The 12,501-nt window shown below is 45.9% G+C and overlaps 1 protein-coding gene across 1 annotated transcript in view; it reads left to right on the forward strand.

Annotated features, from left to right (window-relative positions):
- Window positions 1-12,501, forward strand: part of LOC126092443 (long-chain fatty acid transport protein 1-like) — a 172,097-nt gene that overhangs the window by 113,641 nt on the left and 45,955 nt on the right. Inside the window, exons 5-6 of the mRNA XM_049908044.1 lie at window positions 8,330-8,531; window positions 8,784-8,976. Of these exons, the coding sequence (XP_049764001.1) occupies window positions 8,330-8,531; window positions 8,784-8,976 (395 nt within the window). The remainder of the gene's footprint in view (window positions 1-8,329; window positions 8,532-8,783; window positions 8,977-12,501) is intronic.

Below are 12,501 nucleotides of genomic sequence, written 5' to 3' on the forward strand. Positions count from 1 at the left end.
CACTCAGCAATGGGGTAGTAAAGTCTATTCTGTAACAAGTTCTGATCCCCTTGAGTTTCCTGTTCTGCTATTTCATTGTTTGTTAAATTTGGTTGGAAGCTGGTGAGTTTTGACTGGGCACAGCTCATTGAAAGCCATTACTTACTTTTTTCCCCAATGATAAATTTCAATTGTCAGTTGCAAATAACGACTGAAATATACCTGAAAAAAAAAAATACTAAAATTGCTGAAAAAATCCTTAGGTTTTTATCATGGCACAGATTAAGAAGTTTTAATAGTTGGATGGCTGTATGATTTTAGAAAAAAAGTTTAATGTTTATTAATTATGTGTGTTTCTCTGTATTTTATATATTTACTGTACAAACAATTTCTCAAAAGGGACAAAGCCTGAGATCTGGGTTAAGTTCAAGTGGGAGCAATATTCGCCCCACTGATCAATTTCAAGGTTAATGATATTTTGCTAACTGGTCTTCTTCCCAAATATTAATCTTGTCTATCTGTGTCCATTTGTATATTTAACTGTGTAAATATAATAGAGGGAAACATTCCACGTGGGAAAAATATATCTAAAAAAAGATGGTGTAACTTACCAAACGAAAGCGTTGGTATGTTGATAGAGACACTAACAAACACACACACACACACAAAATTCAAGCTTTCGCAACCCACGGTTGCTTCATCAGGAAAGAGGGAAGGAGAGGGAAAGACGAAAGGATGTGGGTTTTAAGGGAGAGGGTAAGGAGTCATTCCAGTCCCGGGAGCAGAAAGACTTACCTTAGGGAAAAAAGGGACAGGTATACGTGCGCACACACACAAGCAGACACATAACTCTTTGCCTTGCCTTTACATATGTCTGCTTGTGTGTGTGTGTGTGTGTGTGTGTGTGTGTGTGTGTGTGTGTGTGTGTGTGTGTGGGCGCACGCGAGTGTATACCTGTCCCTTTTTCCCCCTAGGGTAAGTCTTTCCGCTCCCGGGATTGGAATGACTCCTTAACCTCTCCCTTAAAATCCACATCCTTTAGTTTTTCCCTCTCCTTCCCTCTATGGATATAGCGTTGTAGGGTTGCCGAATCCAATGATGCACGCTACACCATGTGTAATAAACACTATTTTTATTTTTCGTAAGCACACATATACAGTTGTTTACATTCTGAATTCTCGGTACACGTCCGTACACTTTCACGCGCGACCACAGACTGGTTCAAAGAGCTTGCCAAAAACAAAGATATTACCCGCGACTTGGTCGATAGTCGCCACATTAGCCCCCCCCCTAGAGTGTGGAGCACAAACATAAATATTGGGGCATACATGTAAAGGGAACACCCAGGGGGGAGGGAGAGGGTGTTTAATCAGAAACCATACCTTACATTACATTACATTAGTAATTGAAGTCTTCGAGCCAGCGAGGGGGGCGGATGATCCTGCCTGACCGGATGAATCCTCGTACAGCAGTTGAGGGATCTGGGGAGGGGATGGTGGGTTGTGAGGGGCCAGGATAGCGGATCTGAATGCCTGTGGCGGTACGTAGGACTTTGACCGTTGATGGGTCAGTACCAACAGGCAAGGGGACAGACTGGAGGAGATGAATGTGAGTTAAGTTGTCACTGGGGAAGCTGGCTTGTTCGTAGAAGATGTACACATTACCCGGCTGCATAACAAAAAACACATTAGAGCTACAAATAAGATCTGTGTTGACATTCACTACCACTTCCTTATACGGGTTGACAGAATCTCCACACGAGTCGTCATCGGTGACATCACACGCTCTGAGGCTGGTCCCTGATACATCACTGAATCCTAACAGGGGAGAGGCGAGGGGCTGCCTGTAGGAGGGTAAGTCATCACACGCATCACTCTGCATAGGAATGTCACACGCACCTGTAGCACTGTCACACGACTGGGAGTGGGGAACGTCACACGTGTGGGAATGGGCGTCGCTCATCCATGGACTGTCGGTAGATGCCTCATGCGAGGTGGGTGCAGCAGGGGATGGGGTCTGACTGGGTGGGGTATCGGGCAGTTCTCCCAGAGTCCATGCAGGTTTGAGGCGGCAGACGGATACCGTTTGAGGCGTGCTGTTAATGAGCACTTCGAACGTGTTGGTACGCCGTGATATGACTCTGTGCGGGCCCGTATATGGAGGTCTGAGTGCCGGTCGGATGGTGTCATCACGCACCATGACATGAGTGCACGACGCCAAGTCCTTATGCAGAAATACAGGAGGGGGGGTGTGTGGTCGAGGAGGCGGCAAGCGGATGTTAGCAATTAGCTCCTTGACCTGCCCGACGAATGTCGAGTCGCAGATTTGATCTGGAGGAAGTGAAGGCTCGACTAACTCTGCTGGGAGTGTGAGGGGTTCTCCATACAGCACCTCTGCCAGGGATGCGCCAAGGTCCTCTTTGTACGCGGCCCGAACGCCTAACATTACCCATGGTAAGGCATCGGCCCACTCACCTCCGTGGCACATCAGGGAAGCTTTAAGCGTTCGGTGCCAGCGTTCCACAAGCCCATTGCTCTGGGGGTGGTATGCTGTAGTCCTAAATCGTTTCACCCCACACAGTTCACAAAGCTGTCGGAAGAGGGCAGACTCGAACTGGCGGCCCTGGTCGGTGGTGACAGAGACTGGGCAGCCGAAGCGCGAGATCCACATTAACAGCAGGGCTCGGGCCACTGCATCGGCTGTGATAGTAGTGAGAGGAATTACCTCTACCCAGCGGGTAAACCTGTCAATTGCGGACAGTATGTAACGGAAGGGGCCTGAGGGGGGGGGTAAGGGCCCGACGATATCGATGTGTATGTGCTGGAATCTTTTTGCCACATCGAACGTACCCATGGGGGGCTGTGCATGACGTCCTACTTTTGCGCGCTGACAAGCCACACATGCTCGTGCCCAACTGCGACACTGTTTTATCACCCCGGGCCAAACAAAACGTTCAGATACCAGACGTGCGGAGGCGCGAATGCCAGGGTGTGCCAAGTCGTGGATACTATTAAATATGTCCCGGCGGAGAGGTGCAGGGATCACCGGGTGTATGCGTCCTGTTGAAATGTCGCACCAGATGGGTGATGAAAACCCAGGAAGTATCCGTAACTCTAGTTTGAGTCCTGTTTTGATATCGGAACGGAATGCTGCGAGTTCAGTATCCTCTGTCTGCAATTTAGGGAGCTCACTGAGGTCCAGTTGTGAAGATAAAACCGACACCCGAGACAGAAAATCAGCAACGACATTGTCTGCGCCTCTGACGTAACGTATGTCATTCATAAACTGACATATAAGGTCCATATGCCTAAAACGTCTCGGGGATGAGTCCTTACCTGGGTTACGGAAAGCGTAAACCAATGGCTCGTGGTCGGTAAATACCACGAGATGGCGACCTTCGATATCGTCTTGGAAATATTTGATAGCAGCGTAAATAGCAAACAGTTCCCGGTCGAAGGTCGACCATTTACGTTGGGAAGCGGTCAGTTTGTGGGAGAAAAATCTGAGCGGCTGTACAACAGAACCCACGGATTGCTGAAGTACTGCCCCCACTGCTGTATCACTTGCGTCTGTAGTAAGCGAGATGGGAGCATCAGGAATGGGGTGAGCAAGCGTAACAGCTGTCTGTAAGGCTGACTTTAGATTATCAAATGCGCGACGCATATCTGGAGTCCACGTGACCGCCCGAGACCCTGATGTGTTTTTTCCTGCGAGGGCATCCGTCAGTGGGGCTTGTATGTCGGCGGCGCGGGGAATATGTTTACGGTAGTAATTTACCGTTCCAAGGAAGCGGCGGAGGCCCTGAAAATCTTTGGGCAAAGGCACCGTACTAATGGCCTCCACCCGTTCAGTTAGGGGGCGGATGCCGTCGCCAGAAACTCTGTGGCCCAGAAAAGTGATACTGGTGCGGCGGAGTTGTGACTTAGTATTGTTCACTGCGATACCGTTTGCTTTTAATAGTTGGAACACTGTATTTAAATGTTGTTCATGTTCCTCGAGGGAGGAAGAAAAAATTAACAAGTTGTCCAGGTACGCATATGCAAAGTCCAGTTGTCCAACCAGCGAGTCGATGAACCGTTGCCACGTCTGTGCAGCATTTTTAAGGCCGAATGGCATAAACAAATACTCGAACAACCCAAACGGGGTGATGATAGCGGTCTTTTCAACGTCCTCAGGTGCCATTGGCAGTTGGTGGTACGCCTTATGACAATCGACTACACTGAAAATTTGTGCCCCATGCAGCTGGGAAGCAAAGTCTTGAATATTTGGGACGGGATAATTATCTAAAATTGTTCTGGCGTTAAGCGCCCGATAGTCACCGCAGAGGCGGAAAGTGTCATCTTTCTTGGGCACCAAATGAATGGGTGACGACCAACAACTAGAAGAAGGGCGGATAGTCTTATTATCTAAAAGTTCCTGAACAATAGCTTTAGCGTGTTTAAGTTTTTCCGGATTTAAACGCCTAGCCTTTGCACGTACCGGTGGGCCTTCTGTGGTATTTATTCTGTGGACAGTACCGTTATTGATCGTGAACACCGATGGGGATGCTGGACCAGCACCCGTTGCACTGTGACTAACCTGTAATGCACACGTGTGTGTGTCCAAGGCCGGCAGTTCAGCAACAGTGGCGGTGATCCACTGGTAGTCCTTGTCGAAGAGCTCGGTGGGGTACCTGGTAGCGTCGCGGGTACTGCTTCCGTCCGGCAGTAGAAATGTCATGCGGCGTCGGCTGCAGGTGCGAGGAAGTGGTGCGGGGGTTGGGGGCGTGGCCGTGTGCGACAGCTGGGCGGTCTGCTTACGCGCGTCCGTGAGCTTGGCTTGCACGGCGGCGATGCGTAAGCGGAGGGCCCCATTGCTGTCCCGAAGTTCGTCGTTGTGTGATCTAAGAGAAAGCACTGCAACAGCAGTTTCCGCTAGCTCACACAGCAGAATGGCGCTTTCGGATGAGAGGGGTAAGATATCTGAACCGGTGGTACGGTCTCGCGAGTTAAAGGTTAGTGTACCTCGTTGTAGGTTGGGTGACAGTGCGTGGGCTAATAGAAAATCTACCCCAAGCACGGGTTCATCCACATCCGCGATAACGAAAGTCCACTGTAAGGGCGTATTAATGTCCTGCAGTTTAAGGCTTAAATTCGTTATTCCATGAGAGCGGATCAGGGAATTATTGGCGGCTCGAAGCGGGGGGCAAGGCTGAAGCTCGAATTTAATACCTGCGGACAAAGGTATCACACTAACCTCAGCCCCCGTGTCGACTAGAAATGAAAGGCAAGACACTGCATCTTTCACGTACAAGCGTCCTGGCGCGTGAGGAGAAGTAGTATTTAGTGATAGGCGTCTGTGCGGTGCAACGCGGCCCGTAGCGCCTGAATTGGGTCGCGTTATTAGTTTGGGAACGCGCATGGAGAACGACATTTCTTAGCCGCGTCGCCAAAGCGGGAGTGGAAATAACACCAAGCGGGGCGGCACGTGGCGTCGCCCGTCGCGCTGGTTGAGGTCGAAGCGGCAGTGGAGGGGGACTTGTTTGTGGTTCCCTCCGATGGCGACGCTGCAGTAGTGCTGGTAGGAGAGGAGTTACTGCGGCGGTTGCCAGGCGGCGTTGGCTCCGCGCGCATGCGTGGAGCGAGTCGTGCGCACTCTGTACTGCAGGATGGGAACTGCCGCGCAGGTGTGCCAACCCCTGAGGCCTGAGAGCACCCTGGGGGGGTATGCGGGGGGGGGCAGAATGTTGTAAACCTGGTCTGCGATCTTCAGTTTGGCATCTAGTGGGGCCGAAGTTACATGTAGAAGGTGAAGTTGAACTTGCGGGGGAAGTTTCAGCAACCAGATGGTCCAAAGTGTAATGTCCGGCATGTGATGCGTGTCAATCATAGCGCGGAGATGACGCCAGAGTTGCGACGGGGACCTGGATCCCAGCGATTCCTGACTGATGAGGCGGATAGCTTCCTCTGTCGATGTGGATAGTCGCTCGAGGATGGTGCGTCGGGCGAACGCATATTTGTCCGTAGCGGGGGGCGAAGCCACAATGTCGCAGATCAGATCCAGTTCGTCATGGAGGTGACACAGTAAGCATAGGAACTTCGAATTGTCGTCGGCGACGCCGTGTAGCTGCAGGACGTGGTCGACCAAGGCAAACCATGTGCGTGGGTGATCCTTGCGAAGGGGTGGTAGCTTCGGCCAACGGGTGGGAAAGTCTTGACATAAATGTTTATCAGAAACTGTCTCTCCCTGTCCATAGTTCTGCAACGTAATTGTCTCGGGTGCAGTAGCGGTGCACCAGCTTCCGCCACTGTCAGTGGCACGCGGCACGGTAGGCGCGGCTGGCTCGACCTTGGTCGAGAAATCAACGAATCGAGCGGTCAACGGAGTAACGCCGACGGGCGTAGAGTGGACCGGCGCGGTAGAATCGACCGTAGTCGACCGATGTGCGACGAACGACGGAATACAGTTTCCAGGCCCCTCCCCTACAGGTGCATTAAAATAGTTAAAATCACCTAATGTTTGTGGAACACACGCGGCAGGAACGGCGTGTGCCGTCGGAAACACTCGTAAAGCGGACGCTGGTGGTATAGGGGGGGTTGGTGCAAAATCCGGAGTTCCGGCAGAAATATGAACTCTCCTGTCTTGAGGGTCCGGCTCGATTTGTACAGTCACTGATTCGGGTGGAAAATTCACACTTGCACTTGGGAAACCTGTAAACATAGTCACTGGGGTTTGAGCACATTGTGTCGGCTGTTGAGCACTCGGAACATGTGGCTGTGGAATTGTATAAACACTGTCCTGTTGAGTACAGCTAGTCGATGTGTTCGGAAACTGCGTAGAACTATTGCGGATGCCCGGTGGATAATTGTAAAACCATGCCAAAGCGTCTGTTGGAACACTTAGTTGGCACGTGTTCGGTGTAGCAGGCGGCAAGCGGTCCATTGTGTACTGCTCGACGGTATAAGATTTCGTTGTAGCACTCGCGAACAAAATTTGGGGTCACCAGTATGGATATAGCGTTGTAGGGTTGCCGAATCCAATGATGCACGCTACACCATGTGTAATAAACACTATTTTTATTTTTCGTAAGCACACATATACAGTTGTTTACATTCTGAATTCTCGGTACACGTCCGTACACTTTCACGCGCGACCACAGACTGGTTCAAAGAGCTTGCCAAAAACAAAGATATTACCCGCGACTTGGTCGATAGTCGCCACACCTCTTTCCTGATGAAGCAACCGTGGGTTGCGAAAGCTTGAAATTTGTGTGTGGGTTTGTGTTTGTTAGTGTCTCTATCAACATACCAATGCTTTTGTTTGGTAAGTTACACCATCTTTTTTTTTTTTTTTTTTTTTTAGATATATAACTGTGTAAATAATCTCACAAGAAGGAGCAGTGCCTAAAGTCTGGGTTAATATCAACTGGGAGCTACAATTACTCTGCTGACCAATTTCAAGGTTAATAATATTTTTTTGTTAATAGGGCTACAGCCCACGACTGAATATTAATTGGGTTTAATCCTGTCTATCTTGGTATTCTTAACTGTGCAAATAATTCAATGAAGAGGCAATGGCCTAGATCTCGGTCAAATTTATGGGATGCTACACTTGCTCCATTGACCATTTTCAAAATTAATAGTGTTTGTTAAAGTTTTAAGATTTAATAATGTTCCTTTCCTTAAGTTTTAATTATGTAGTTGAATGTTTTTTAAAGGTTTTGATTAATGCAAGTTTAGGCAAGGATTTTGGTTTCAATATTTAATTATTAGTGTTTGTTAAAGTTTGCTTTAATACAGTAATTCCAAGCTTTGCTGATCATTTTGCTGCATATTGTTAAGATTCCCAATTCAAGAGTACTTAACTGAACTATGTTGCATTCATATCAGTGTATACCTGTGTAACATTAAAAAAAAACAGTTGTTAAATAAACATTGTATTAAGGTGCTTTCCACTTCTGAACCATTGTGTTAAAGTCTGACATGGTACAAGGGTTACTTCCAGTTCCCTATCCCTGTCCTGAAGGTCTCACTTATTGTTCACACAAGTGCTACTCTTTTCTTTACGGATTCCATTAATTTTCCTATAGGTGGCATATATCATCCCATAATCATGCATGCTTCTATGGCTTTGCATTTCTCCTTTACCCATTCCTGCTGTGGCGTTTTGCATTTTCTGTCACATGTTTTTGTCTGTTTCATTTGCAGCATTTTTATTGTAGACATTTGAAACACATTTCACAATTTGATAGCCTCAGTATTTGTACTGCTGTGGTGATCTTCCCACAAAGCTATTTTTCTATGTATTTCTGAAACTACTATTATGGATTATTCTGTTATTTAACAAGGTTAACAGCAAACTGATGTCACAGGTTTCTGCTAATGGCTGTAGGGCTCCACAGCATGCTTCAAGTCTCCAGTGATGATATTGTCTATGATCCACTGCCAGTATACCACTCAGCTGGTGGTATACTTGGAGTTGGGCAGGCACTGTTGTATGGTGCCTCAGTAGTCATTCGAAGGAAATTCTCTGCCAGTAATTACTGGTCTGACTGTATTAAATACAACTGTACGGTAAGTAAACAAAACTATAAAGCCAAATTAAATTCTGAATTAATATATGACCCAGTTTATTTTTGTTGGTTAATACATCATCCATATACCGAACAGCAAGTAATATTTCAAATATTATAACAACACACTTTTTAAATTAGTAAAATTTTAGAATTCATTGAATGTATTTTAAGTACATACATCAAATTTCTTATATCTGATGTACTGTTAGAAAAACTCGTGCCTTTATGATATAAATGTGTCACTTTTCAGGTTTCTCAGTATATTGGGGAAATGTGTCGGTATCTGCTTTCTGTCCCAGAGAAACCAGAGGAGAAGCAACATAAAGTTCGCCTTGCATTTGGAAATGGCCTGAGGCCACAAATATGGAAGAAGTTTGCAGAAAGATTTGGGATCTCACAAATTGGTGAATTTTATGGTGCTACAGAAGGAAACTCTAATTTAAGTTAGTAGCTATCACAATCATATTTGATGAATTTTAATAGTAAAATGGCACTATTACAAATAATTTTCAGCCTACAGAATCAAAAATGCAAAAGTGTCACAAAGCACTAACATTGTACATTAGTGATGACAAATACAATCTCTAGTAAAAAAAAAAAAAAAATAAACTCCCTAGGGTAATATAAGAAATTACGTACACATACAACTCACAGTTTTGCCATCAGAATTAATTCATTCGTTCACATGCAAGCAAAATTAAGGGAAAGCATTCACCCATCTGAAGCTGATGCCTACATACATGAAACAGCACAGGAATGTTACTAACATTAAAAACTACTACTCTTTTCCCAGTTTAATTATACAGCCTCATGACCACTAATTAAATTGGAAAAAATGAATGGTAGCTCAAAAGTTAGTGACATGTCTGTCCTGGAAATTTCCATCACTGTATATTCAGTCATCCTCACGCCACATAGATCTTATCTTGAGTAAGAACCATTATAAATGTGTAATGAGTCAAAACGTGCTTTAGCTTGAAGATTGTTACCATTAACGGCTTCTGTAGGCCTCCATAACAACCAACTACTATTAATACTACTCGTGCTATGTTATTTGTCAACAACAGCTTGTGTTTTCTCTTCACAATTAAAAATTTGCAATCATGGTATATAACTAATAGAAAAGTTTCTATTTTGAAAATGATGCTGCTTTTTATGTTACAATAGTCATCTGCAGTTCAACTCTGCTCAATTACAATCGACGTAGGTGCAACCAAGAAACAGACAGGCAGATCATGTATACAAAGGCTGGTTTATAACATACAACAATTAAATTTTGTTTTTATATCTGGTGTCCTCCAACAACACACATTATTATTAGACACAATTCCCCACCACAAGACTAAATAATTCTTATTATTATTTATTTAGCACATGGCTAATATAGACATATCATAAAATTAAATTACATATACATATTTACACACAAGAAACTTAAGTTTGGCTTTACAACTGAATATCCAGTCCATCAATCCAGCACACTGCATCTGGATTTGATAGCAGGAAGTCCTCTTTGGCACCGTGATAGGCTCAAATCCTGCATTCACTGACAATGTGGTGAACAGTCTGGTATGGAGAACTGCAGTCACAGGCTGGATTAGGCAGCTTCTTCCACTTAGGGACAGCATCCCTGCATCGGCCATGGCTTGCACAGATTCTGTTAATGGTAGTCCAGGTCTTGCGTGATTGGTCCAATCCACCTGGAAGTTTAGCTCCTGAGATGATGATGTGCAGGCGCACATCTGTCACTGCTTCCCACCAACATTTCCATTCTTCAAGGGGGTTTGACACCCTTAGCAACCATGTCAGTAGCATTGCACAGAGTTGGGAGGGATGATTTCAGTCTCTTACGATTTAAAGGGAGCAGAGTAGGTTAGAATTCCTGGAGATCTTGTGGAATTCCCTCATAGGCCAGTACATCTGCATAGATCAGGAGGCAATTATGTTGGTTAATAGTGGAAGCCAATAAACTGGGGTAGATCTGATTGTGCCAGATATTATGTGCATTGTCATATTCAGCTGGGTGTCAACAAGCCTTATATGATGACTATTCATCCAAACGGGTGCAAAATGCCAATTCAACAATTCATATAATTCATCTTTGTGTTCTAGACTGGGATCCTGAGTCAATGCAGAAATCATTTTTGTACCTATCATTGTCATTTGTATTGCAGTTCATTAACAGAGACTTATTATTTCTCACAAATATCAATAAAGAGTAAATGTACTAAGATACTTCATTCTTACGCAAGCATCTCTAGATGATGATGAATAATTTACAGTCCGACAAACTGCCTATTTGCTTCTGTCTCGGGTTCTTCAGATGAACGTTGGCCAAAGAACCCAAGACAGAAGCAAATACGCATTTTGTTGACAAATGGCCACGAAAGCCTTAACAATTTTGAATTTACAGTCCATCTATTTCTGCTGTTATCTCTATTCTGCTGTAGGCTGCATTTCTAATAAAGCAAATTATCAATTTGACACACAATCGTGTAGTAGTAAAGTATATAAATGTTTGCAACATTTGATTTTCAAGTAATTCATAAAATAATAACCAACTTTCAAGTGATGGAGAAACTAGTATAAACACTAAAGAAATAACAATTGTTCAAGAAATAGTGCACGTATGGTGAACAGGCCACACAATGGCCATATTAAAAACCCAAACACTGTACACATGCCAAGTGCCCGAAAAAGAATGAAGAACAAACCACAGTGGCAGCATTAGTTTGAACAGTCAAATATTTTGGTAGTTCAAAGGTAGTACACGGCATCGACACTAGATTCTGCCTAGTGCAGAGCACAGGGACAGATAGTGATGTAGATTGGCATGGCACTCGGTCTGTGGTCATGTCTGAAGATGCCCCTGTAAGTGTAGAGCCTGTTAATGATGAAGTGTCATTGCCTTATCGGTGAGCGAAGTGGGCGGCCGAACCAGCATCAGGCAGCTTGGTGATGCAGAGGCATGGTGCGCCATGAGTGGCAAGCGAATAGAGGGGTGGCCATCATCGTCAACTGAGGTGGTGATGGCTGTCTCCTTGCATCTGGAGGAATTGCAAACCTGTTAAGGAGCATGATGTGGGTGCTAGAGTTGTCCAGTGTGCATGGAGGGGCACGCAGGATGAACAGTGCGCCGTCGCATAGCCGCAGGGAGAGGTCCTTGATGGGAAAGGATGACATGTCAATGTGGAAGACGGCAATGCAGGTGTTGTCGGTCAGTCAGTGGAGTCATTAGGGTGGGGGTAAGGTGAGGGGAATCCTTCAGATGCAATCTCCGAGCTGGGTGGAGGACACAAAGCACTAGCATTACATGCATTGTCATAGGCACTATCACAGCCTAAATGAGAGCTCGGCTCATTAGGAGCGCTGGGAGTGAGGGGTCACGTGGAAGAGGGATCGGGGGGGGGGGGGGGGGGGGGGGGAGTTGTCAAAGTTTGCATCTTCATTGAGCTGCCAAGCTGGTTTGAGATGCGAGACACACTGTTTGTTTTCTGCTGTGAAGCAGAATGTGAAAGGCCTGCGGCGAGTGGTGTCATACTTTATGCCTAGGGGCGGTGCAGTGCGGGTCGCACCATGTCATCACACAACAGCACATAATCACGAATGTGCATGTCTTTATGTCTTTGTGTATGAAGTCATGAGGGTCCGTGTGTGCCCTTGGCAGCAGGGGGCAGTGTACCTGCATGGAGAAGTGTTGGACGCACTCTACTAATGTCAGAAGTTCGGAATGCACAGGAGAGTTGGAGTCCTTGATGAATTGTGCTGGAAAGACTAGAGGTTCCTTGTACAATAAGTTGGCTAGGAAGGCTTTTAAATCCTCTTTGTAGGCTGTATGGACACCAAGCAGGACCCAGGGGAGAGCCATGATGTGTCGTGGAACATCAGTGTAGTTTTTAAAGTACGGTGCCAGCGTTCAACCAACCCATTGCTCTGTGGGTGGTAGACTGTTGTACACATTTTGTTTG

Source organism: Schistocerca cancellata, chromosome 7, assembly GCF_023864275.1.
Source record: "Schistocerca cancellata isolate TAMUIC-IGC-003103 chromosome 7, iqSchCanc2.1, whole genome shotgun sequence".
In the NCBI taxonomy this organism is placed as follows: domain Eukaryota; kingdom Metazoa; phylum Arthropoda; class Insecta; order Orthoptera; family Acrididae; genus Schistocerca; species Schistocerca cancellata.